Source organism: Branchiostoma floridae, chromosome 13 (genome assembly GCF_000003815.2).
Source record: "Branchiostoma floridae strain S238N-H82 chromosome 13, Bfl_VNyyK, whole genome shotgun sequence".
In the NCBI taxonomy this organism is placed as follows: Eukaryota; Metazoa; Chordata; class Leptocardii; order Amphioxiformes; family Branchiostomatidae; genus Branchiostoma; species Branchiostoma floridae.
In genome coordinates this window covers 18,541,740-18,568,144 of record NC_049991.1, presented here as the reverse complement: position 1 = coordinate 18,568,144, position 26,405 = coordinate 18,541,740, and the positions used below count along the sequence as shown (strand labels likewise).

At 41.4% G+C, this 26,405-nt stretch overlaps 2 protein-coding genes across 2 annotated transcripts; both read left to right on the top strand.

The window, feature by feature from the left end:
* The first annotated feature begins 1,031 nt into the window (after positions 1-1,031).
* On the top strand, positions 1,032-12,140 carry LOC118428595 (serine/threonine-protein kinase LMTK1-like). The gene is made up of 12 exons (XM_035838696.1): positions 1,032-1,324; positions 2,866-3,002; positions 4,519-4,580; positions 4,840-4,913; positions 5,460-5,587; positions 6,081-6,168; positions 6,549-6,682; positions 7,723-7,807; positions 8,526-8,647; positions 9,644-9,793; positions 10,788-11,080; positions 11,718-12,140. The coding sequence occupies exons 1-12, from the start codon at positions 1,217-1,219 to the stop codon at positions 11,759-11,761; spliced, it is 1,425 nt and encodes a 474-aa protein (XP_035694589.1). The 5' UTR covers positions 1,032-1,216; the 3' UTR covers positions 11,762-12,140.
* A 126-nt stretch (positions 12,141-12,266) lies between these two features.
* LOC118428594 (serine-rich adhesin for platelets-like) lies at positions 12,267-24,653 on the top strand. Its single transcript, XM_035838694.1, has 10 exons — positions 12,267-12,279; positions 12,842-15,166; positions 16,904-17,190; positions 17,498-17,642; positions 19,919-20,127; positions 20,603-20,677; positions 21,352-21,456; positions 22,006-22,260; positions 22,449-22,530; positions 22,810-24,653. The coding sequence occupies exons 1-10, from the start codon at positions 12,267-12,269 to the stop codon at positions 22,887-22,889; spliced, it is 3,576 nt and encodes a 1,191-aa protein (XP_035694587.1). The 3' UTR covers positions 22,890-24,653.
* Positions 24,654-26,405: the final 1,752 nt, after the last annotated feature.

The following is a 26,405-nucleotide window of genomic DNA, read 5'->3' as shown; positions in this document are numbered from 1 at the left end:
ACATCCTGGACAGAATGGCAATCAGTATTTGTAACTTTGTAAGGTAGTATTGTGTGATGGATTTTTCTTCCGTTTTTGAGGCTACCAACTTCAATTTGCTGAAGACTGTTGTAGCCTATATGGGAAAGTCGTGTAAAGTGCCTTTCCCAAGGGTACAAGATCGGTGACACGGCGGGGTTTGAACTCAGGACCTTCTGGACCTGAGTCAAACGTGCTGCCGATTGCGCCACGCGGTCCCACATGTGTGGTGTAAGAGTTAAATTGTTTGGCGCAAAACCTCTTGGTTCTTGGTTTGAATCCCTTGACATGCCGTGGTGTTGTGCCCTAGCTTCGGTAAGGGACGTCCCTCGGACAGGATGTTACTGGAGGTCCCGTGTTTGCGGAGAGCCACACTTCCTGTATGTAAAAGAACCCCCCACACTTATTGAAAAGAGCAGGGATCTTTCACTGTGTGAGTGGATCAAATCTTAAAATCTGTGTACCTTACATGTACAATGTACATGCAAGCATTATGCTATTACCACATAACTTTAAGAATTATTGACGTTAGGACGTTCTGTGTTTTCCATACATGTATGCCACCAAGGAGGTTGATCAACCTCCTTAATCATAAGTTAATGTCATGTACCAACAAAAGCCACAAGTAAAATCTGTTGCGGTGCCAAGAGTGTATGACTATAGTATGCGACCTTAACTGTACAGAATTTTAAACAAGTAATTTCTATCAGATTGAATATTCCTGAGAAGGAAATAATTGTCATTTCAGAAAGAAAATATGGAACCAGAAAAAGTTTTACTTGCATCAGAAGCTGAACAGAAGCGGGACAGGGGTTAGTGACTGCCATTATCGTTTGACATTTCTCCTGTGCAGATGTGGACCCGTCACTGGCCTCAGCCAGCGGAGACATGTTTGACCAGGGGAGTGTGCTGGCAGCCTGGGTGTCTGGTGCAGTCTTACTGTCATCAGAAATGAACATTTATTATATAGTGAATTATACAGATATAAGCTGAAACATTTGACATTTCTCCTGTGCAGATGTGGAGCCCTCAGCCAGTGGAGCCATGTTGGACCAGGGGAGTGTGCTGGCAGCCTGGGTGTCTGCTGTAATTTTACTGTCATCAGAGATGTACCTTTATTATAGTAAATTATACAAATATAAGCTGAAACATTTGAGTTTTCTCCTGTGCAGATGTGGACCCCTCAGCCAGTGGAGCCATGTTGGACCAGGGGAGTGTGCTGGCAGTCTGGGTGTCTGGTGCAGTCTTACTCTCGCTGGTGGTGCTCACCATCGTCTGTCTCTGCTGCAAGGATCGCAGGTTTAAGGTCAGACATCCACTCTCTTCTGCAGTTGACTGTCTCATTATATCGGAGAGTATACCACCGAACAGTAAGGAAACTTGCTTTCAGCCCTATGTTTTTGTATGGTCGGTACGAGAGTGAGAGAATTGCGTAAATTTCTTTTGTGATGCTAAAGTGGTCAGTAAACAACAGCTAATCTGCTGCCATTTATCCACTATTATTACATGTAAATACATATATTCACCACTTTGAAAAACAGTAAGTTTGAGATATCTCTATTATTTTACAGCACACCTCAGGTAGTTTAGATATGCAGGTCTCTGTAGATTCATTTTTTCAGAGGGGTCAATAAATGCTATTTGACAAATGTTAAGACTTTTTTTAAGAATAGAGGTTACATTTAGATCTGGGGTTCAAATGCCTTCATAAAAAACATAAAAATTCTAATTCTACAAAATAGAAATTAAAGGCCGACTAGTGTTTTGTTAACAGCTGAAATTAACCTGAATTACGTTTCTTACATCATATCCAACCATATAAGTAAGAAAGATACTCCCCAAGTCTCCTCCAGAGAGTAAATATTATGACTGTGACATTGACGAGTGGGGTGCAGCCTGGTTTTACTCCTTGGTAAACATAGGTGTGCCATATATATACACCACATACTTCAGTAGTGGTCACGCAAGGACTCTCACTGCACGGGCAGGGCTGGGATGCAGATGGGATTTCTGTTTGTCACATTTCTGTGTTGTCTAGATGTATAAGGCTAACCAGGGCATGCCAGACCGTAGCAAGGTAACCTTGCAGTGCTGTACTGTATCACATGCATACACATGTATGTATGGCGTAGTTCAGTGCTTGTGGACTGTCCAGACTGCTTGCTTAACTGTTGAGGAATTCTGTGGGACTTTATCTTGGCTTCGTGCCCTTGGACTGAAGCCACAGACAGATCTTGTAGAGAGGGTGTTGAATCCTACTATCATGGTATCTTATGGTGTCTTACTTGTCATCACAAAATAATCGTCAGAAAAGGTTACCTTAACATAAAGGATCTCAATCAATATAATGTTATTGTTAATAGAGATTCCAACATCATGAATTGTGAAAACTAATGTGTTTAGACTTTAGACTAAGAGTCAGTAAGACTTTATTGTTTGATCAGTTCTATAGTTGTAATAATAGTATCCAGTGTCATTAGTTCTATATAACTAAAATGTTGCCTTCAGGCTATTTCAAATTGAGAAGGATCACATTAGTGTTCAAAAGCTTGTTGGTAAATGAATCACTTTGTGTATGACAATAGCATGTAAAATCTTGTGATCAAAGCTTGCATATGCTAAATAGCAATGACAAGCAACAGGATATGATTTTGAAAACGTTTAAGGCAGACTCTATTACTATTACTAGTACATGTACCTTGACACTGACCGTCTGACCGTTTCTAAAATCAGATCCAGTTGCTTGAGTAACTGCTAATTGGCATAACGTATTACCTGGATGTCTAACCTTCATCAATGTATACGTAAGGTTATATGTTTTGTTATTTATCACATCTGTTTCTGTAGGACCTTAACGAGGATGTTGCGGAGGTTTCGGGGAGTTCCATGTCCCCGATGTCGGACATGTTCGCCCCCATGGCATCCTTCACCAACAGCCCAGTGGAGATAGAGCCACTCCCTGATATAACTGTCCTCTCTCACAGGTAAGTTTCACCAACAGCCCAGTGGAGATAGAGCCACTCCCTGATATAACTGTCCTCTCTCACAGGTAAGTTTCACCAACAGCCCAGTGGAGATAGAGCCACTCCCTGATATAACTGTCCTCTCTCACAGGTACTAGTGCTGCTAGTAGTGCATGTTATAGAAGAATTACAAATATATCTTCTGTTGATACATGTAGTTTCATCAGGTTGGTAGATCAATTGAACAAAGTCTTCTTCGTTACACAACCTTCTTTAATTTTTCAGTAAATGTTTCGTCAGTACAAAATGATTGTGCAATTTTTTGTACTGATGAAGGCTACAGATGGTCGTCGAAATATTAACTGAAAAATTAAAGAAGATTGTGTAATGAAGATTTTGTTCAAGCTATCAACACTGTATGTTTGCACAATAGCATTTGTTATTGCTAAGATACGAAGGTATACACAGATCAAATTTTCAACGACCACTGTCACCTTCTCCAGGGTCAACACTGTTGCTGAAGAATATCCTTTGTCTGTACATGTAGGAATAGGTTTGTGAGGGTGCACAGCTTACTGAATATACAATGTATAATACCCGGAGGCCATCCTAATATTGGCAGTAGGATGCCCTTGACCTTAGTATTGAGACTAGAGCAGACAGGAAATCTGTCTTCGCTGTTTGTAATCAACTTAAGCGGTTACTCATACTGCTGGGTTTTCCTGTAGAAATGCAATTGTCTGAGAAAATGATGATGATGATGATATAATGTTTTAGGAAAAGCAGAGATAACATCATTGTGTGGTGACTTGTAATGTATGGGTGACTTGATTTAACTGTGAGAGGATGTACTGTCGGGGCAAGTTTTAACTGCAGGGCTCAAAATACCCTTTTCTGCATACCTGCACTGGTGCAGGTAACATTGAAAATTACCTGTACCAGACAAATTTTATCTGCAGCTAATAACCATCCATATACACCTACATCATAGGACATTTAGATTTTGTATGTATAAAACCCAGTACATGGACCAGTGCAGGTTAGGTTCAGGAAGACATCAGAAATACCTGCACAGCTCCAATTTTACCTGCGCTAACCTGCATATGCAGGTGGTATTTCGAGCCCTGGCCTGTCTTTATGGGTCTGCCAGCATACTGTAAATGTATTTCAGTTTGTGGGGATTTACTTTCGTGGCAGCGGGAAAATTGGGTGTTCACAGTGGTTTTAAGTTTGTGGTAGTGCCATAGACTGTAGTCACAAACTATAAATTATAATCATGGAGAAAGGTTTGTGGTCGTTTTGAGTTCGCGGTAGGACCATAGACTATAGTCACATACTATAGATTATGATGGAAAAGGGTTCGCGGTGGATTTAAGCTTGTGGTGAAATGGCCACCACGAAAATCGTGAACATGAAACCACTTCAAACATCAATTCTGCATTAACAGTACTTGCCATTAAACAAAATTTGTTTGTACAAAAAGACCTGAAGGTACTGATAGTGATACTTAAAAAAACGTTTCTTGTTTATTTTCCAGTGGTCCCCAGTCCCCCAACCCCGTACTGTCTCCCTTTGGATCTCATCCTGTAGCTGCTAGAGGTATGTAAATCAACAAAAACAACAACAACAGCATGCTTCTCTCTATATGTATGTTAACAAAACCTGCAAGCCATACATGAACTTCTCTCTAAGAAACAGTGTATTACAGTGGTATATCATTTTCAACTCATGTAGTCTTTTAGTCTTTTGTGTGCCTGGATTGGTGTTTTTCGATCCTTGATAAAAGTCTGACATGTAAAGTCAAATTTTTGAATGTTGATTTAAGCAGTGAGAACATGTATTTAATCATCTTTTTCAGGTGTGAGAAAGACCAACTTTCCTCGATCACAGCTGAGCTATGTGGCCGAGATCGGAAACGGCTGGTTTGGAAAGGTGGGGAAATACCAGCTATACGGATATAGATGAAGAAGCTGGTGGTGTTACACTGAAGGGCAGTTATAATTATATCAGCTACACAGATATAGATAATTACAGAAGCTGGTGCATTACACCAGCTACATGTGTACAATGTACAGAATGATACAGAACATGGTGTGTTAAACTGAAGGGCAGTTGTACCAGCCATACAGCCATTTACAAACACTAATTTGTCGGGCGTGGCGTAACTGGTAGCGCGTTCGGCTCAGAATTTAGAAGTCCTGAGTTCAATCCCGCCGTGCCCCGGACGTCGTGCCCTTGGGAAAGGCACTTTACACGACCTTCCTCACTCCACCCGGGTGTAAAAATGGGTACCTGACTTCGGTCGGGTAGGTGAAAGACTACCTTTACCTTCTGTCTGTACCGTGTATGTGGCACTGTTGATATAAGTTACAAAACTTGAGTGCAGTGCCACATTGTCCTCGCTGTCCAAAAGCAGAAATAGAGAAAAAAACACTAATTGGTACAAACTTGACCCTGAGTGTTGACACCCGACTCCAGGTGCTTGCAGCCGAGGCGAGCGGGTTGATGCCAGGTGAGCAGAAGTCTCACGTGATCGTTCGGCAGCTCAAGACGTCTGCAGGTCCTGAGGAGCAGGCTGTCTTCCTACAGGAGCTGCAGCCAAACAGGTCTGGTGTTCCAGGCTATACAAACTGTGGTCAATTAAATGTATGACGGGAGGTGTCCTAAGATGGTACCCGCTCTAAGATGGCATTAATTTTTTGCTGATCTTATTACGCATAAGTATGCCGTGTTTGTTGCCACTGACTATGCTGATTAGAAAGGTAAATATACCAAGTCCATGAACACAGCTGTCTTTGGATTAAAATGTTACATATATTCACTGCAGGTTTTTTAAAATGTAATTTTCACAATAATGTTAGTAGGGCCAAATCATTGTGGTCACATGTTACTAGGTATTGGTGGCTCGTGTCCCTAAATATACAACCTGTACAAAACAGCCACACAACTGTATGTGTTTCGTGGAACTCTAGTTGTTGCATTAACTTGGACTGTCAAAGGATTAATCAAAAGCTTGTTGGTAAGGGCCTTACTTTGTGTATTGGAAACAAAGTAAGTATACAAAAACCTCTATAACGCCATGTTTGTTAACCCATACAGGGAGCTCCAGCACCCAAACCTGTTGGTGGTTCTGGCACAGTGTCTGGAGGCCATGCCGTTCCTGCTCATCATGGAGTACTGTGCCATGGTAGGTCACAACTGGAACATCTCCAGGGAGGTTATTGTAGTCTGACCTTTCCTGATGGCATATCAGTTCTTGGTTTACTCAGTTTCTTGTGAATTGCCTTTGTAGAGGAGAAGAACATGTACCTTGCCCATCAACGAATTTTGCATAAGATTTCTTATGTAGAGGAGCTTTTGTGGGGGTGTTTTCCCATTATGCTGTGAGGTGTTCTGCCGGGCCTTACATAAAATTTCGCAGTACCGTCTGCAAAATTTGAAAGGCGTTATGCAAAATTTTGCAGTGTGCTCTGTGAAATGTTGCATTGCATTCCGCAAAGTTACACAGTGCATTCTGCGAAATTTTGCATATCTCTTTTATATTGTGTATCTCTTTTTTCCTGCCAGGGTGATTTGAAAGGTTACCTGGTTCGACAGCGTAGAGAGGCCCAGACCCTGGCCCAGAAGGGCACACTGCTGAGGATGGCGTGTGACATGTCAGCTGGGCTCCACTTCATGCACCAGAACGGATTCACTCATGGGTAGGTTGATTGAAAGTTAGTTAATCTTCATTCTGGTAAAGTAGGCACTATGCTTATTCAACCAAACGGCATCATCCCTTATTGTAGCATGCGTGGTCCAGTGGTTAGTGACCCTGCCTCTGGATTAGGATGTCATGAGTTCGAATCCCAGACATTAGTGCCCAACCTACATGTCCGTTACAAGAAAGGATTGCAGTACAGGACATTAAGTGATGTTCCACTGTCTGTTGTACTCGTCCAGAAGAGCTCGGGATTTCCCTTGAACAATGAACTTGTAAATGCTTTACATAACGTCGACCTTCTCTGTCGCAGTGGAAGAGTAGCACAACTACTAGTTTCTTCATTTATTTTGCGCTTAATTTGCTTGAGATTGCTTAATACATGTACCAGCTGTCCATTAAAGTTAGCAGTGACTGTTGAAAACTGCATACAAGTAATGCAACAAAGGTTGTATTATTTTCTCTGACTTGAATTACAAGAATATGCTGTATATTGCTAGTGTACAACAGTGTAGTCCAGCATGTCCACCTTGATGTACATAAGGCCTAGGAAAAAAAATGTTGTGTTTCCTGTTTCCCTACCTACCCTAGAAAAACCTGCCGACCCTAGACTTTTTTTGGGGGTGGGCAGAGGAGTCACAGTTTCCAGTTAGAATTTTTATTGAGCCTGCTTCCTATTGAAGCAAAAACACTGCTTGTCCTATCTAATGAAGGATAAATGTATCTATTGTGCACAAAATTAAAGTTTGACATTAAAAGAGAAGTGTCCTCATGCACTTCAGTTTAATTTGTTCGACTGTATTGTAATATGTATCTCTAGAGTTTTGGCCAGCCAAAAAAAAAAATTACAAGAAAAAAAAGAAGATAATCCCTACCTACCGACCCTAATTTTTTCAGGACTGAAACAGGAAACACAACATTTTTTTCCTCGGCCTAACCCCACACAGCTGTCTCGGTGCACCAGTTCACACATTAGTCGCACAGCTCCGACTTTGAGCACTGATATGATGTCAGATAGTTTCATCACTTATTTGTTTATAGTGACCTGGCCCTGAGAAACTGTATGGTCGGCAGTGACCTGACCGTGAAGATTGGAGACTACGGCTTGTCTCATGAACGGTACAAGGTGAGGAGGAAAGATTCCTGCTACTCCCAGCAAAACGTCTTGCACATGGTATCTCTAGTACAACATTCAAATTGCAATATCTGGTTAATGCATTTGACATGTTTGGGTAACCTTCATCCATTTGCAAAATATCTGTATTAACAGTAAGGCAAGCACAAGTCAAGATCAGGACTATCAAGACTAAAACAACGAGCAATCTTACTGCAAGAGATATCCCTTTTGGAATACATGTGTCCTGGGTCAAAACACATTTTTCTGCATACGTGTACCAGGGTTGGACAAGTCCATTAGCCCTATTGTCCAGGGCAAGTGAAAGTGCTGTTTGGGCAAGTGCATGACCTACACTTGCCCAATCGGGCAAGTAAGATTTTTCCATTGATTGAGTGCAATTTTGATATACTTGTTACTTTTTACTGTCATGACATCAAGCAATGGTCAACAGAGAATTCCATTGCTGGTAGTGAAAATGCATATACTAGTATTAGTTATAACAGTGACATTTAAATTTTGGGCAAGTGAAAAATTGCCTCGGGCAAGTAAAATTTTTATGTGCTTGCCCGATAGGACTGAATGAATTTTAGAAAACTTGTCCAACCCTGCTATACATGTAGCTAACATGAAGGTTACATTGGCAAGTTTCCTTGCACTAATCTAAAGTTCAGATGACATCTTGAGCCCTGAATACATATTTGTTTTAAATCCACGTTTGCCTCTGCAGGGTGACTATGCTCTTGTGAACCAGACTGAGCTGGTTCCAGTCCGGTGGATGGCGCCGGAAACGGTGCGGCTGTCGGGCGGTCAGGTCCGCCTGCTGGACACCACCACACAGGCCAACGTCTGGTAGGTCATCAGGACAATATTATTTCATATACAGAGTAACAGGAAAAGTTAAAAAAAATATGAATCTGTGATATTGCAGTTACTCATTGCCCTTGGATAGTAAAAACGTTTCTTCATCTTTGTACTCCTCGGCCCCATAGAATCAGACTGTGTTAGTTGTGCATGGGTTAGTTACAACGCAGGTGACCAGTACAAATGAATGAAGAGAAATAAAGGAGGAACGTTTTGGAACAATCATCTTGTAACTTCCTTTTAAAGTGCAGAGTTTATTAGCAATACAATGCTACTTGTTCTAAGTTCTAAGAAAGTTTGCATGATGAATGTGTTTTCATTGGATAACCTTTTTTATTTTTGAAAACGTGACTGCTGTACATGGTATGCATACATGTACATGTACATTTAGATATGAGGTCTCCCTGGTCTTTTGGTGTGTGCCTGTGGGAGTTATTGTAACTGGGCAGACAGCCCTCTGGCCTGAATGATTTTACTAACTTTAGAACAAGACATGTTTCTCCGTGGGTCCTTTGGTGTGTGTCTGTGGGAGTTGTTAGACCTGATTGCAAATGACCTGAGTACTAACTTTAAACCACATGTTTTACTGTTACAGTAGGTCCTTTGGTGTGTGTCTGTGGGAGTTATTGGAGCTGGACAGACAGCCTGAGTGATTTGAGCACTTCTAACTTAGAACCATGCGTTTTCCAGGTCCTTTGCTGTGTGTCTGTGGGAGTTATTGGAGCTGGGCAGACAGTCGTACTCTGGTCTGAGTGACTGTAAAACTACATGTTCCACTGTAGGTCCTTTGGTGTCTGCCTGTGGAGTTATAATTGGAGCTGGGCAGACAGCCGTACTCTGGCCTGAGTGATTTGAGTTAACTAACGTTAGAACAATGTGTTTTCCCAGGTCCTTTGGTGTGTGCCTGTGGGAGTTGTTAGAACTGGGCAGACAGCCTGAGTGATTTGAGTACTACTACTAACGTTAGAGCCATGTGTTTTCCAGGTCCTTTGGAGTGTGCCTGTGGGAGTTGTTGGAGCTGGGCAGACAGCCGTACTCTGGCCTGAGTGACCAGGACGTGCTGGTGGAGGTCATCACAGAACAGACAGTAAGACTGCCACAGCCTGTACTGGACATCCTGCATGCAGACAGATGGTAAGGGATGTGCATGAATGTGATGTAGACTGTCAAAAAAGTCCTTCCCATGCCTGATGGCCCATAGGGCAGTGCCCATCTCCATTTCAGTAGTCCTGGGCCACTCAACTTTTTGCAATCAGTACATCTGTGGGGACTAGTCCCCACAGATGTAGACTGTAGTGCAATGAATATGATAAGGCTTCAGAGTTTTATAGCCAGGATGGTTTTAGCTTTGACACAGTGTAATGGTACTAGAAAGGTTGGGAAGGGGATGATGTGGAAGGGGGGGTCTTGGCCCTTCCACAATGAAGAGATTTTGAAAAAAATGTAGGCTTGGGTGAAAAGTAGGAATTCTAGGGGTACCGATGAGGGGAATTGCTTCTTTTTACGCCACATGTACTTAAAAGGATTTTTTGGTCAGTTTAGAGGGTCATGTCAAAATTTTTCAGTCATTTTTCCACAGGTAAATACTAGCAAAGTGTCACAACTCTAGTTGAGAATAAGGGTATAGGCACAAACAATAGCACAATGGCAGACAGGTACAACACACCAACATGCACTAGCAAGAACCCTGATGCTCATTCACTTGCTCCCATGTTTTCATCCTGTGCAGGTATGAATTGATGCAGTTCTGCTGGTTGAGTGCGGAGGAGCGCCTGTCCATGGGAGAGCTCTACTCCCTCCTGATGCTAATTTGTTTGCTGTTTGTTTGTTTGTTTGTTTGTTGATGTGTTATTTCTCTCCTGTGCAGGTATGAGTTGATGCAGTTCTGCTGACTGAGTGCGGAGGAGCGCCCGTCCATGGGAGAACTCTACTCCCTCCTGATGCTAATTTGTTTGTTTGTTTGTTGATGTGTTATTTCTCTCCTGTGCAGGTATGAGTTGATGCAGTTCTGCTGGCTGAGTGCGGAGGAGCGCCCGTCCATGGGAGAGCTCTACTCCCTCCTGATGCTAATTTGTTTGCTGTTTGTTTGTTTGTTTGTTTGTTGATGTGTTATTTCTCTCCTGTGCAGGTATGAGTTGATGCAGTTCTGCTGGCTGAGTGCTGAGGAGCGCCCGTCCATGGGCGAGCTCTACTCCCTCCTCTCCTACCTTCGCCACCAGAAAGAGGAACTTGACGCGGCCGAGTTCGAGCGCAAGTGGACCACCATGAAGCCGCGGGACACCGTGGCGTCCCTCAACGACTCGAAGCTGGCGCTGAACGGTTCTGCGGTGTCGAGTTCCCCCGACCTGGTGATGTCACACCTCCGCGGCAGCAGCCACAGTCTGAACGTGTCGGTCACGTCGCAGGACAGCCGGCTGTCTGGTAAGACTCAGTCTCTTTGTTTGTTTGTTTATCTGTTTGAACCTTTGTTTATTAATGAGGAACTGGCTTGTAGGTATCTTGATTTCACAGGACATCCGTCTGTCTGGTAAGAGTCAGCGCAGAATTTGAGCGTCTTTGTTGTGAAACCTTTGTTTATTCGTGAGGAACTGGCATGCAGGCCACTTTACATCATGGGACAACTGTCTATGCAGTTTGTATATCTGCCAGTAGTAAGACTCATTGTAAAATTTGGTTGCGTTTATCTGTTTCTTTGTTTCTTTGTAAAACTCTAATCAGCCTGCAGGCCACTTTTTATTAGGGTTGTGATGAAAGAGGTTAGACAGATAGAGAAGATATCAGATGCAGGTAACATGATTAAAGCCCTGATATAATATCTATGAGCATAGAGTCTGTACATGGTCCGTAACTGTTTGTGTCCATTATTTGTATCAAGAAACATTGAAAGGAAAAAAAAAACCAAAGAGCATAATTTCAGTGCAAGGTTTTTTTCTGTAACTGTAAGTCAGAGTGAAACTCCCTTTCTGTAATAAAGTGAGAAGGTAAGAGTATAAAGATTGAATAATTAAAATTTAAAGTAGATTTTTTTTTTCTGACACGTGATCTGTGCTGTTCCCAGGTGCAGAGGACACCGAGCTACTCCTTCCCAGTCCCAGAAAGTAAAACTGTGGTTTTATGGGAACTCCTTGTTCTTCTTACTTTCCCTTTAAGAAACCTATTGGTTCTTTACTCTCAGACTGTTACTTTTCAATTCGGTAACCAACACAAACTTGGTGACAAATGGTTAGCTTAGCGGACTAATGGTTTAGAACAGGAAGGGTGGTAAAGGTGTTCTTAAATGGCCTTTCCCCTGATGTAAGGAAACATCCCGCATGAACCCTTTCGTGAACAGGACATCTAGATCTTAGTGAGGTGTTTTCTCTCATTGTAGGTTTTGTCCTGCAAACTTTTCTGGACTACTCTTGAAGTAGAATGTCTAGAAAGTCTGCGTTAGCTGAGGGTATTGGTGGTAACATCTGCATGAAGTGCAAGGTGGCTACACTGTACATTTATTGGTGGCTTTTTGTGGCTTTGTCTGGGTGTCATTCCTTGCCATGACAAAATCATCTTTGAGGAAGAGGCCCAACCTGTGTCTACCAATACTCATGCAGTTGATCATCTTGTATTGATGCAAAGTATTGGTAAGAAAAGGCTTCTTGAGTTGTTTCATATGACTGGAGAGTGGATAACACAGCTCTTGATTAACAAAGTTTAAAAAGAAAGACATGTTTTTTTTCCAGAGAAGACGTAAAGATCTTTGCTATCCAGTTATCGCCAATATGACTAGATATTTCCATATCTAAGTTTTTTTACCTTAATTTTTTGTGGAAAATTATACAATGATTTCTTGAACCACTTGTACAAAACAAGGGATTGGAAAAGTCTTACATTAGTCTTCTTTCAATTCATTGTAGAAGATGGAATATGAATTTCACTTCATTTTGAACTGGTCAGTGTTGAGTGTCTATTAGCAACAAAAGATTCAAACTGAAGGTGTCATTCATTCCTTTATTGCAAATTACAGAAACACAAAGACTAGTCCTTTTGGGGGTTTATCGGTATCTAAAATCAAAATAGTATACAATGTAGTACAACAGTTACTACATGTACATTGTATGTTGTGCCTTTGTTCATCATCATCTTTGTTGATATGAAGATACTGCAACTATGCTGACCATGTTGTGTTTGTTTACGTCCGTACAGGTAGCGTAGCATCTGGAGTTGTTCCCGTTGACGTGATCGTTCACTGGCCGCGTCGCTCGAGCGCCACAAGCAGTATTGTCAGCACGGGTACGCTCACGGGCAGCGACACCGAGCGCACGGGCGGTCAGGACGGCAACAAGGCCAGCAGAACGGAATCCGCCAGCAGTGACAACGTTTTCGCGCCCGTCCAAGCAACGGAACCGGATACACCCGTGCCCACAGAAATAAGCGTGAAACCGGACGTAACACTAACTGATACAGACAAGTCTGAAGTTAGTAACAGTAACGGTAGCAGTAACAGTAACAGTAACATGTCAGCAAACAACTCCAACTCTGCAGGGCCGACACTCCTGCTGTCCTCTCTACTCCGTCCACAGGCACAGGAGCAGCAAAGAACTTCTCAACAACAAGCACAACAAATACAACAACAACAACAACAAATACACCAACAACAACAAGTGCAACCACAGCAACAAGTACAACAATATCAACAACAAATACAACATCAAGAGGTACAACAAAAACAAGGACAACAACATCAGCAACAAGAAGTACATTTACAGCAACATCACCAACAACAGCTGGTACAGCAGGAGGTCAGACAAGGACAGCAGCAGCTGTCAAAGGAACAGCACCAGGTTACAGTTTCAAAGGGACAGCAATTTGCGACTCATGAAAAACGTGTCTCCGAATCACAGACATTTCAGTCCAGTTCTAGTACTGTAACCAGCACTAGCACTGTTATACAGGAAACGTCCACCTTTACTACATCATCTAGCAGCAGCTTTTCTTTCAGAAGTGAAGCACAAGAATCTGCAATGTCCAAAGAAACCAAAGTTCACGAGGAAAACGTGAGTGAAGTTTTTGACAGTGAAGAGAAAATGTTAGCGAGCCCAAGCAGTAGTGGGTTTAGCCAAGCTACAGCAGTGCAGCACAATGTGATAGACTCTGTACAACATGTTAGCAGTCAAAATATAGAACATAGCACTGAAACCAAGACGTTTCAGTTCTCCGACAGTGTAGGAACGAGTGTTGTAAGGTCCACCCTACAGGAAACGGTGTCAGGAATAGGGTCCTTCCAGCGCACCAGCACTCCTACACTGGAGGTAGAGGCTTCCGTCCGCACGCCAGCGGAATCCCCGGTGAAAAGCGAGGCTAGTTCCGAGGCGAACGTGGAAGAATCCAGCGAGAGTGCGACGGGAAGTTACGCCACCCCGGACACCTCCATGGGTCAGGCTGCTCTAGAAGACTCTGCATCGAACCCACCAGCTTTGGTGAAGGACGATCCGTCTGTGGACTCGCAACTGTTCGTATCTGCGGCCGATTTCAGTCAAGCAGCTTTAGAAGAAAAGCAAGACGACGTCTTAGACGAAGAGTCATTGTCTGATGTTGTTTCTCAATCTGTTAAAGACTGTGATGTTATCGTTGGTCAAACGGACGGAGATTCAGACAAAACTTGTTCAAACGGAAACTGCGGTCATGATAGTAACGCTGCCATAGCAATGCAGGGAGAACAGACGGAGAAGAGTACACAGAATGGGCCTGCATTTGATTCACTAAGCGCAAAAGAAGTGGTAAGAACTTTTGACAGCACAGAAGACAAATCGTCAGGTTTCTACTGGTCCGATCTGGGACAAAAAGCCATAGATGAAGAGGCCATGTTCGTGGGAAAGGCAGAACACAATCATAACATGGCTGCAGCAGATGCGAGTGTGGAAGAGAGCACGGAGTCAACCATAGAAGAACAGAACACTACAGTAGGTTTAAGCTTCAATAAGACAGATGGTAGCACAGGCAGTCTTGAAAATTCTGTAAGCAGCAAAGGTGCTGGTCTTCAAGACAGTGAAAATTATGCATTCACAGGCTTGGACGGTAAAGACGCTTCTGATGTAGTAGAAATGTCTAAAGAAAGTTTCGTTGACAAGCCCGGTGACTTCTGGAACACGCATGGAAGAGAAAATGTTTCGAGTAGTGACGTATCTTTTGACATGCAACCTAAAGTGTACAAAGATGAAGCCGAAGACAAAGACATGTTTGCAGAAGAGAATCAAAAGTTGCGCGAAGACAATCCTCTAGACTTCAGCGCAGCCTCGATCGGACAGGACATTTTCGGGAGCAGCTTCGTTCCCACCAGCACCAAACAGCTGCCGCGAGATGAGGACTCGGTGAGCAGTAGCGTACAGGGGGACTCTGGAGCGGACATCACTGGGGACTGGGCAAGCTCAGATGAGGAGGAAGAGAGTTCAGCTGTGCCAACGATTCATCCAGACGAGCAGGTCTTACACAGCGATGTTGTGTCCAGCTCTGAACAGTCTGATATTGCAGGTAAACTTACTTTATTTATACGACACTAACGAAAGACACTGTATGGGTGACTGTCTGAATTGTCTGACTGTTTCCAAAATCATATCCAGTTGCTTGTCAATGAGTAACTGCTTTTTTGCGTATCTTATTACCTGGATAACGAGAAGGCTGTGGCCTGGCTGCAGTACTGGCACGGAACGCTATGAATATGATGATGACCTGGATGTTTCCCTCATCAATGTTACACAAGCCGACTGCTGTTACCCCTGGGTCAGGGAACCCAACAGTAGTATAATGGATACTACTGCTGTAACTACTACTACTTCTACTACTACTACTGCTACTTCTACTACCAGTACTACTATCCTCTTCATCCCATGTGGGATATACATGTAAGACTGTGAGTTGCCTCCACATTGTGCCTCCATGTAGGTTTGGGACATCCTCCATTCCTCTTCTCCCCTCAGCTGGGGCCCAAAGTAGGGCAACTTTGTGGATACGGTCATCCATCATCCGTAGAACATGGCCCAGCCATTTTGATCTCCTGATGGAAATTTCAGTAGACATTTGTGCCCTGTTTGTGTTTCTGTTTGTCCTGATGACTTAGGTTGACCTCTGCAGGGCCCGAAATACTTTTTTCAGCCAGGTTGTCCAAGTGGCAACCTGAGTCAAAAGCCAGGTTGCGCCATCAACATTTCAGGTTGCCCCACCTTCAAATTGTTACTTTCTTCAAATCAGCTACTTAACCATTATCTTTTCTTCCAGTTATATGTAACTATGTAATATGTTTTATGTTATCAAAAAATAAAGACAAAAGCTTAAGCATGTAGGTGGGGAAAAAGCAGTGTTCCAACTGCAAAATTTCAGGTTGCTCAGTGTGCAACCTGGGTTTAATATTAGGTTGCGCAAAGCAAAATGTGGTTTCATTTTCAAGTGGGCAAGTGGGTATTTCGAGCCCTGCCTCTGGTATGACGTCATCTATTGTTCTAGAATAATTGCCTATGTCATGAGAGTTTGTACATTCAAGGAGGATGCGTATTATTATGACGTTATGGTAGACGTTGACAATGTTATGCATATTTTACAGTCCGAGAGGGTGGTCCATGCACAAGCAGAATACAGTGAAGTAGTTAGAGTAAATGAACAGGACTTCTGCTGTTAGTATTATGCAGCTCAGATACAGAGAATCAAACCATACAGTTACAGATACTTCCAAACTTTCCAAGTGGGTTTGTAAGTGCTCGGATCCATAGGATACTAGTAACCAGGAGATGCAAAGATTTTGTTTGGCGACTTGATATTACATTTTCAGGGCTCCAAATACCCTTTTCTGCAAACCTGCAGTGGTGCAGGTAACATTAAAAATTGCCTGCACCAGGCAAATTTTACCTGCACCACTCTAAATTTAGGAAAATGTATAGATCATACTAAAATTGTTCAGAAACCATTGCTATTTTTTCTTTTATACTTTATAGGTGGTAACAGTCAATGCAGCTAATAACAATCCATATACACCTACATTATAGACATTTGATAAATGTCCTATAATGTAGGTGCAGGTATTTCTGGTTTTGTACATAAATGATTTATGTATAAAACCCAGTACATGGACCAGTGCAGGTAAGCTGAGGTAGACAACAGAAATACCTGCACTGCTCCAATTTTACCTACATGCTAACCTGCATATACAGGTGGTATTTCGAGCCCTGATATTGTACACAGACGTATTTCTAATCATAAAATATATCAATGTTCCAGGTAGAGGCAGCTCCCTTCACGACTCAGCTGCACAGCTCTCACCCAAAGCCAGCCCCAAATCCAGCCCCCCGAAGGACGAGCTTGAGCTGTATCGTGAAAGGAAGGCCTCGCTGAGCGAGAGCCAGGGTTCCGAGGACGACTCGACCAGTCCCGCCCCCTCGGAGGTGAAGACCGTGGTGACGAACGACCTCTCGGACGACACAGAGTCCCCGGACTCGGCCATGTTGGTGAGTCCGTACGCAGAAGAGGCTGCAAGAGATATGGATGAAGACAGCCTAGAGCAACAGGTTTGTTTGTGATTTATTTGGAGGGAAAAAGGGAAATGAATTGGAGGGAAAATAGGCAGGGCTCGAAATTCCTTTTGGGAATACTCAGTGGTGCACTAAATCTAAAAATTTCAAGAATATTCTGTATACTAAAAAATAGTACCTTCCTTAAGTTAAGTTTGCCCTTTAGCTAATCATGTATTCTAGGTGAACCGGTGCACCCACAGTAAAGAATTAGATGCACAGCTGCGATTTGGGGTGCACAGTCATTCACCCAGTGTTTCAAGCCTTGAAACGTCTAAACAACTCAAACGCATTTACCACACAGGCCCCAGCAGGTGAGAGTGCACACCTGGAGGATGTACCAGCGATAGTTGTGACGATGGACCAGGCCATCTCCAGTCCTGTGCTGCTACTGGATGAACTGGACGGACCTCGGGAGTCTACCGACCATCCCGACAGCTCTGCACAAGGTGGGTTCTCCATGTTAATGTCAAACGCTGGGCATTCACTTAATAATTAGTGGATTCTTCATGTTAATGCTACAGACACAATTGCGCTGTTGTCAGAGGTGTAGCCACAAATTTATCCCAGTGTACTGCCAGATAAGCCAGGGGTACTCATGATTAGTGTATGGTGCCTGTTTTTTCTGGGTCCTGGGTAGATTTTACCTCCGAGCTTTAAAAATCCTGGCCTCGACCATGCCCAATGGGTGTGAAAAGTGTGAGGGTTAGCTGTTCCTATGTCATGCTTGTAGTCATAATTCACTGCATAGGACTGTGTACCGGTACATTGTACCCGATACAGTACAGGTACAATCAATTAGGTACAGGTACAAAATACCGGAACCCTGGTGTACTGGTGTTGGATGTCCATCGCTCTGCGATGATGATGTACCTATAATCCACAACACATGTGACCATGCACAGAGGGACTGCCTGTCTGTCACTTAGCACTACAAGATAACAGAAGAGTCCAATTCAAATTAAGGCAAATAATCCATTTAGATGGTAAAAAGAAACATTCCAAACTTGTCTAGTGCAATTTAACAATTGTTTTTTTATCATTTCAAACATACTTCTTTCGTCATCAAAGATCGTCAGATATTTGAACAAGAAGTTCAGGTACAAAATCTGGTCCAGACCTGTACCTAAACCCTATGTACCTGTACCTGTACCTAAAATTTGTTTAGGTACACAGCTCTAGTTCTGCATGTACAGTCTTTGAAGAGTCCTGTACCTGTATTCAGCCTTTCTTCATCTTTGTCCACTGTGCCCAGCATCTCTACATGCTTGTAGTCCAACACTTATAAGTGCACTTCCTATTTGTTCTGCTAGGGGGCACACATTCTGGCAACATGCCACACCTAACGTCTCTGACAGCTGAATTAACCAGTGCCAACTGGTTCAAATTTTTTAATAGGGTGTAAGTGCACACCCAAAGGTTGGGCCCTCATTGTAAATTTAGCACTTACAGGACTGTGACAAGCTCAGAGTAGGACAAGGTTCAGTGAACTACAGTAACTGTTACAGATTGTGTTGATTTTGGACTGGACTGTGAGGGTATGTTTTGTCACATGTATTGAGAGAGCTTGAGTTCATTATCCTTACAATTGTGCAAGTTACAACCGTTACGGTATTTTCACGCAGATAGGATTTTAGTTAATAGGTTAATGTTGTGTTGTTTTGCACATACAGTTCATTATGCATTTGAGTAGGACTGATCAGTAGAAAGCAACGGTTGAAAATGATGATGCTATCGACAGCCTTCTATTTGGTTTGCCTCTTAGATCTCTTCGAATTCGTCTTCATATTCATCTGACAGTACTTTATAGTAGTTAAATCAGCACATTGTCTTTAATTATGTATTTGTGTTCAAATTTTGTGTACTTTGCCTTTCAAATATTGGTCAGTTGGAGATACACATGTACTTTCAGTTAGTTGAACCTTAATTATGTTACACCCTACTGTTAGACAGTCATACACTGTTACTGTTGTATGCGTGTAATGTCAGTTTTCATGGTCATGACCTTCCTGCCTACAACTGTGACAGTCTTTACTTTAAGGAACTGTTGCCAAGGCATCCTAAGGAAGCTGTCAGACATTTGGGTCCGTGCCAAACACTGTGAATCTTGAAATGTTCATGTTGGGTTTGTCTCTGCAGTGACTTCTCCACTGCATGTCACACCACAAATATGCATTTCAAATACAATACTACATGTACTTTGTTACTAACACTTTAAAAACTCCTTGCTCCCTCTACAACAAAATTTAGTCCGCTAAAAAGTGAATGAATGTTGGAAATGTTGAATTTCGAAAACTCTTTTGGAAATGCTAATGGCTTGATTTTCTTAAAGTTTTTGGTGTGTTTGTCCGTTTGTTGGTGTGTGTGTGTGTGTGTGTGTCTGTGAACAGTATAACTTGAAAAGCCATATATTATATAGATGGATGACAATTCACCCTCTTGCGGTTTTCAAGGTATTGCAGGAGAACTTCCTGTTTTGATATCTCGTATTCTGGTTCCTCTTGTTTCCAGACCGGCCTGTAGGTTTTGAACCACTCTGGGAAGGACCTCTAATCTTTTTGATAAGTGTGCTGGGATCTTTAAGTTTAACGTGCTCAAGGTGTGGCTCTCCTCAAATACAGGACCTTCATTTAAGGTCAAATCCGATGCATTGAAAGTCCTATCCGAGGTACTGCCCTAACCGAAACTAGGCACTCATTTTCACCTGAATTCCTCTTGTTTCCAGACCGACCAGACCAGTTTGAGGGCAGCGATGTCCTACGTCTGACGGAGGGAGCGGTCCTGGATGAGTCTACAACAGACGACCTTCCGGAGTCGGACACGCGAGACTCCGCCCTGGCCAGCAGCATACAGAGCACCCCCCTGACCCCCTCCCCCACCTCCATACTCCCCCCACAGCCACAGAAGAGTGCTCTGAAACATCCTGGCAGTGTGGTGAGATTTTAAGCATTTTACATTTGAAACTTTCCCTTGTCTAGAGTGATGTACATTGTACAATCATATTCAACCTTTTTGGTGTACAAAATAGGATACATTGTTTAACCATGTTCTGGTATATAAGTTATGTTAGTTCTTACAACTTTCAGAATTCTTCTTTAGAGTCAAGATAGTTCTTAGATAAGAGTAATAGTCCTTACATATATATTGATTCTTCAGTAACATTGTGTATCATTATATTGTATAAAAGACTGAATTGTACATGTCAAAAAACATTGATGTATAAAATGAAGTAGACTAATCCATGTGCACCCTTTGCACCTCATTTACCCCTCATTGAGACGTCCGGAGTTGTGTTCCTGTCTAGAACTTTTATTCAAGTTGTGGGCTGTCACATGAACAGTACCAGTAAGTTTAAATAAATGATTATTAGATGCATTTGTAAGTTGCCTGTTCTTGTTTTGTTCATCAGAGTGACAAGTCCAGACGTGTGTGTTTCCTAAGTGAAGGCAGCTCTGTCCATGTAGAAGTCTTCAACTACACAAAGGTGTGGAAACATGTTCATGCTTCTTTGGTCATTAAATATTTTTTGATCATTAGTTAGATAGTTTTGTGGCTTATACTGAGTGACCTCTGTATTACAAAATTGTACTGTTGAATTAATGAGTAAATGAATAAAATAATGAATGGATGAAAGAATGAATCAATTATGAATGAATGATTATCATAATTGATGAATGATTAAATGAATGAACTTGTATGAACTTTTATGTAATATTGCACACTCCTGTGAATCCCCTAAGTTACACATCAAAGCTTCAAAGAGTTCAAAACTGCATGTCAGTTCTTGTACGTATGTTGAATTTCTTGTTCTCACTCTGAACCTTTTGTGACTGTACTTGAATGTAAGTTCATCTGTTCTTAGTCAACATTATGCTGCAATGCTGCTTTAATAACCATACAATGTATATCTGTACACAAAGTCTAGCGCTTACCAACAAGCTTTTGATCAGTCCTCTGATTTTTCTCAAGCACCTTTGACCCTTTGCTGACATCACATTTCCGTTCTAGATGTGTGACTTAGGCTCTGGGTCATTTCAACTTGAGAAGGATCAGAGGACTGATCGAAAGCTTGTTGGTAAGCGCTTTATGTTGTGAACGGATATATCCAGGTTACTAAAATTGTAACATAATTTTGTGATTGTATTGTTTCTATGTCAGGAGCCAGATGAAGACCTGGAGCACATTGTCCTCATCCGTGACAGCGACGGGAGCTCCACATCTGAAACTTCCGACTCAGAGATGGACGAAGATTCATCCTTACAGGTATGATAGACTACATAAATTAATCGTTGAAAGGGAATATATATTAGATTACACACTCACTCACTCACTCAATACCCAGTTTATCGTCTGTTGTTCCCTGTTCAAAGAGGGTTATACAGACTTGCACGTAGATGCGGTGGCCTTAGTTTGCAGCTCACCAGCTGCCTCTATAGTCTTACAATTTTCTCAATAAATAAAATGCTTGACTGTACATGTTTATGTAATCTACAACTTATAATAATAAGAAGGAAATTGCAGTTTAAGAAGAAGCTATGACTCATAATGGTGATTTTCTAGGGTGATTTTTTTTACAGCTGCTTCATTTTTAAGCTTGTTAGGAGTTGTTCTATGACTTGCTTTTTCACATTTTGAACTTCTCCCTATTCCCTTCCCCAGGGTGAGTATGACTGGGGTTCAGATAATGGGGAAGATGAGGAGGAATACGACCTTGAGTGGGACAATAGGATGACTAAAAAGCTGTACATTGTACATGTAGGATATATAAGACATTATAGGACTCTCTAACTCCCTGTTCCCTCCCCCATGCAGGGTGAGTATGACTGGGGTTCAGATGATGAGGAAGATGAGGAGGAATACGACCTTGAGTGGGACGACGGGATGACGAAGGTCGTACAGGACATGAACAGCATGTCGTCTGGCACGCCGTCTCCGAGCTTCACGTTTACGCAGGCCGCCATATCGTCCAACTACGTGGGTTCCTCCGCCGCGTACATCCCCCGTACCACCATGTTCAGTGCTGCTGTGGATGGACAAATGGAGCACCATGCCGTGGAAAGGCTGGAGGTTTGTTTGTTTGATTCGTGATAGATTTTACCTGATGAATACCATCTTTGGAAAACCTTCAATCCAATGTAAAAAAGTCCAAAAAACTTTCATCGCTAGTTTTGCTAAAATTGAAGTTAACTTTATTGTTTCATTCCTTACATTTTCATGACAATGAGTGAATGACTGTACCTCTCCTTTTGTCCCAGACTTCACCGCTCCCCTCCCCATCTTGGAGCCCATCTCGCTTCTCCGTGCAGCCGGCAAACTTCTCAAAGGAGCCTACCAAAGGTCAGTCTCTCTTGTCATACATGTAGTTCTTTTTTTCCTAATATGACACGACTGTGTGATGTTTTTATCTGCCCCTTTTATCTGATAGTTAATTAGTACCACTATGATGTCCTGGTCCCCACCCCTAGTCCTTAGGTATGAAGTTTGGTACGGTACAAGTTGGGAAAACATATATAGGTCATGCTCGATAATGGGCCCCCTAGCGGCTTTTTGCAGTACTGCAGCAGAATTCCCAGTTTTGATATCTTTCTTTCATGCCCTCTCTGTCCTCCTAACCAGCTGTTGCAGACATCAGGGATGACAGTGACAGTCTTGAGGTGATTTTGTCAGACGACGAGAGACCCGTCACCTCTCCTTGAAGACGTCTTGAAACAAGATTAAGATTGCACCAGAAGAGCATCACATCTTCAAGTCCAGGTGCAAAACTTAAGACATTTAGAAATGATTGTGAATAGTCTACTATAAGCCTTTTACTAAGTCTACAATGCCTGGGTGAGCAGTACATCCAATATACATTGTACATAACTATAATTGTGCTGTGCTTTATAGAAAGTGAATGGAAAAATGAGCCTGTAGAGAATGGAAGAAGAGAATTGGCCCAGGATTTCACCACAAGGACCATAGACTGTATAGTATTACATGTACATGTAGAGAGAAAAAGAATCCATGTGTAATCCATCGCCTCAACACACATTGTACACAGTGCCAACCCTTAGCCTCCTTTGCATACTTCGAGAGGGACTGGCTTTTATATCATGGGAGCTGGTTGGCTTGTTTCAAAGGTTTTGAAAGGGAGTTTGCCGTGGAAGGAAGCTTGCCAAGAAAGGTAGTTTGCCGTGGAAGGAGTTTCTCCAGTGCTCAAAGTCTGCAAAAGGGGCTAGACAACCCTAAAGACAGAGGTACAGATGAACTGTCATGCAGCTCATTTTACACCAAATAATGCAAAATCTGTTTGATCCTTAAGAATGACAGTCCATCAAAAAGCACAGTGAAGCCCCAAACAGTTTCTTGAATATTGTAGATTTTAATGAAATACACCAAGAAATTGCACAGGGTATATACATGTGGAACTTACTATATGCAGAAAAAATATGTGCACAAGGTAGTTGGAAGACATACCCAATATATATGGATGTATATTTGGTGAAAGATTTTACTGCACCCACTTTTGACTAAGAAAAAGTTTGCACCGACATGTACATATGAGTTTTATGTACACACATACATGTTGCACTGGACAAGTCAGGTTATTTGTCCACAGAAGAACAGTTTCTCACAGCTTTCAGTATTCATTTGCAGACATGCTGACAGTGAAATACAGGTACCCATGCTGCAATCTCTTGTACATAGAGCAGCAAACTCGACATGACAAAAATGCTTCTTACTTTAGAAGTTTCTAAATAAAAAAATATCATGTATGATAATACTATGTATGTATAGTTCACCAACTACATTTAGAATGTAGCAATTTTGAAAGACTTAAGTGTATGTTTTTTCTGGTATGATAAAAATTGATATTAGTAGTTTGAAGTAGAAGTGAAGAGTAGATGTACATGTACTGTAGGTCATTTCCTTAAACTTTGCTTAAGGTTTACCCCAGAATAAGGCAGTATAAAATGTGTTGTGCATAGTATGTACTGTACATATAGAGAAAGAGATCATAATTGATCAAAGTCATTATTCAATGAATTACATGGATTTCATTTTATATTATTATATTTTACATAACTACAATATATTCCAGTGCCATGTTCGCAAAATGAATTCACCTGAAAATCTTGTATTCATATTTTAGCAAGTCCAGCTTGGCTATATACTACCAAGACACGGATAATCTATTCTTTAGATTTATATTAGAATTTAGGGCTATAACTTTATATAAGAAAGCATGTGAGTTTAATCAATGAGGTTATATCAAACCATAATGGGGTTATATCAAGCCCGGTGTAGCCTTCTTTGTTCGATTATTTGGCCGAACTTTGATTTTGAAATGTTGCTAAGATTTTGAAGATGTTGTCAATAGATGCAGTCTTCCCAATTGATTGTTGCCCATTCAAGTTATCTATGAAATCAAAGCATTTTGCTGCTTAACAGAGTTTTAAATGAATCTATTTAATTACATGTATAATGATATTATTGTAATTCTACTGCTTTTATTTGCAGGATTTTTTTTCCTTTCAACAAGTTCTCATTTGAAACTTGTTAAGAAATTGTTGTTTCTTAATGCAGTTACATGTGGTACAATTACAAAAAAAGGCTTTACAAAAACATGTTATTTTGTTGGAGTGGTCTTAGATGGAATCCTGTACATACATGTAATGCTGTGAATAAGACTACATCATGAAAAGCTTGACAAATGTACATAAAGCTATATTGAATTATTATGATGCAGTTTATATATTATATCACACAATATGCAGATCTATGATATTATAATACAAATCCGTGAAAGCAAAATGTGATGATATATAATAATTATTATAATGATGTTTGTCGATGTTGCAGGTAATTGTTATGATAATATGCCATGTTCAAAACCAAATATTTGGAATGGTTAGTAACTATTGTGAAAGCTGTATAAATGTTAAGGAAGAATACAGTGTCATGCAAAATATTACTGTAATTTTGTCAGTGGGCCTTTTGAAAATACATTGTAAGCATTTTTTTTGCATATTGACTTCAAATTCCTTCCTATCAGCTTCTACAGTAACTTTGATATGCCATAGGCTATTTTATTCTGTAGACCAATTCTATGACTGGCGCACAAATGCCATTTTTTTCTATTTAAATATTAAGCAGTGACATTAAGAAATGCTAGATGCCAAATTTTACAATTTACAATAACGATTGTGACCTGATAGAAAGTGAGCTTTTGCATGCTTTCACCAAAAATTTCAAAGACCCAATTACATGTATAAGAGAAAATAGATATCCACACTGTATTCCCAGTATTCTGTGAAGATGGAAGGATGCCTATCCACAAATCATACCTATTCCCAGGAGAATAAACAACATGTAGGTGGGCAAGATACCTTCCACCTTTGCAAAAAGTTAAATTTGATGATGATATACATGTAAATAGACCCATCATTTCAACAATATTGAATACTGACACCTTTCTACTATCCCAGCAATGTTTTGATGTGATTCAAAAACCTAAAGGGCCATAAATAAATAAATAAATAAACTACAATGTTAAGAACATTATTGTATAAGCCATGATTGTTCTTTGATCTGTAAGAGAGACATGTACAGCATAGTTTACTGTCACAGTGTCACTTGACTGTGAAGGTTTGAACCAATCTTACATTGTACAGAAATGTCTTAAAAACATAGTATTACTCTCTTTGAGACATGTTATACTTTCTTTATGCTGCATTGAAGGTACAGTACTTCACAGTCTTTAGTTGCAATAGGAAAATAGTCCGTCATTTTTGTGAATTATGTAGTCTATAGCACAGTCACTATCAGCCAGTAGAAAAGACATTCGAATTATGTTGTACTACTTGGATTGCTGCTTTGCCCTTGACTCTGTTGGGTGGCCTAAGTCTGTTACACTCCAAAACAGTGAATTACAAAGATCTTACAAATGTGTATAATTAACTAAATGCAGCATTGGTAATCTCTGAGGTATGCAGTTCAAGACATTTATGAGAAGGCTTTGATAACATTTTTGTGGCATTCTTCTACACAGGTTACCTTACAGAGTTGTAAGTGCTGATATAACCTTTGCATCTGCAGTACAGTTTTTATTTGTCTTGCTGGTGAGTGTTCAGTTGAGTGTTGTTTGCTTTCCTTGTGTACTATCAGGCTAATTGTAAGTGAGAATCAAGACAGAATGGCTGGACAGTTGTGTTGTGTGTGGATGAACTCCT

Bases quoted from the DNA above. Each gene is read 5' to 3' on its own strand.
- LOC118428595 (XM_035838696.1), top strand. From the start codon at position 1,217: ATGTTGGACCAGGGGAGTGTGCTGGCAGTCTGGGTGTCTGGTGCAGTC. The intron at 4,581-4,839 runs GTATGTAAATCA...CATCTTTTTCAG, and splicing joins TCATCCTGTAGCTGCTAGAG to GTGTGAGAAAGACCAACTTT. The intron at 8,648-9,643 runs GTAGGTCATCAG...TGTGTTTTCCAG, and splicing joins ACCACACAGGCCAACGTCTG to GTCCTTTGGAGTGTGCCTGT.
- LOC118428594 (XM_035838694.1), top strand. The intron at 17,643-19,918 runs GTGGGTTCTCCA...TCTTGTTTCCAG, and splicing joins TCCCGACAGCTCTGCACAAG to ACCGACCAGACCAGTTTGAG. The intron at 20,678-21,351 runs GTGTGGAAACAT...TTTCTATGTCAG, and splicing joins AAGTCTTCAACTACACAAAG to GAGCCAGATGAAGACCTGGA.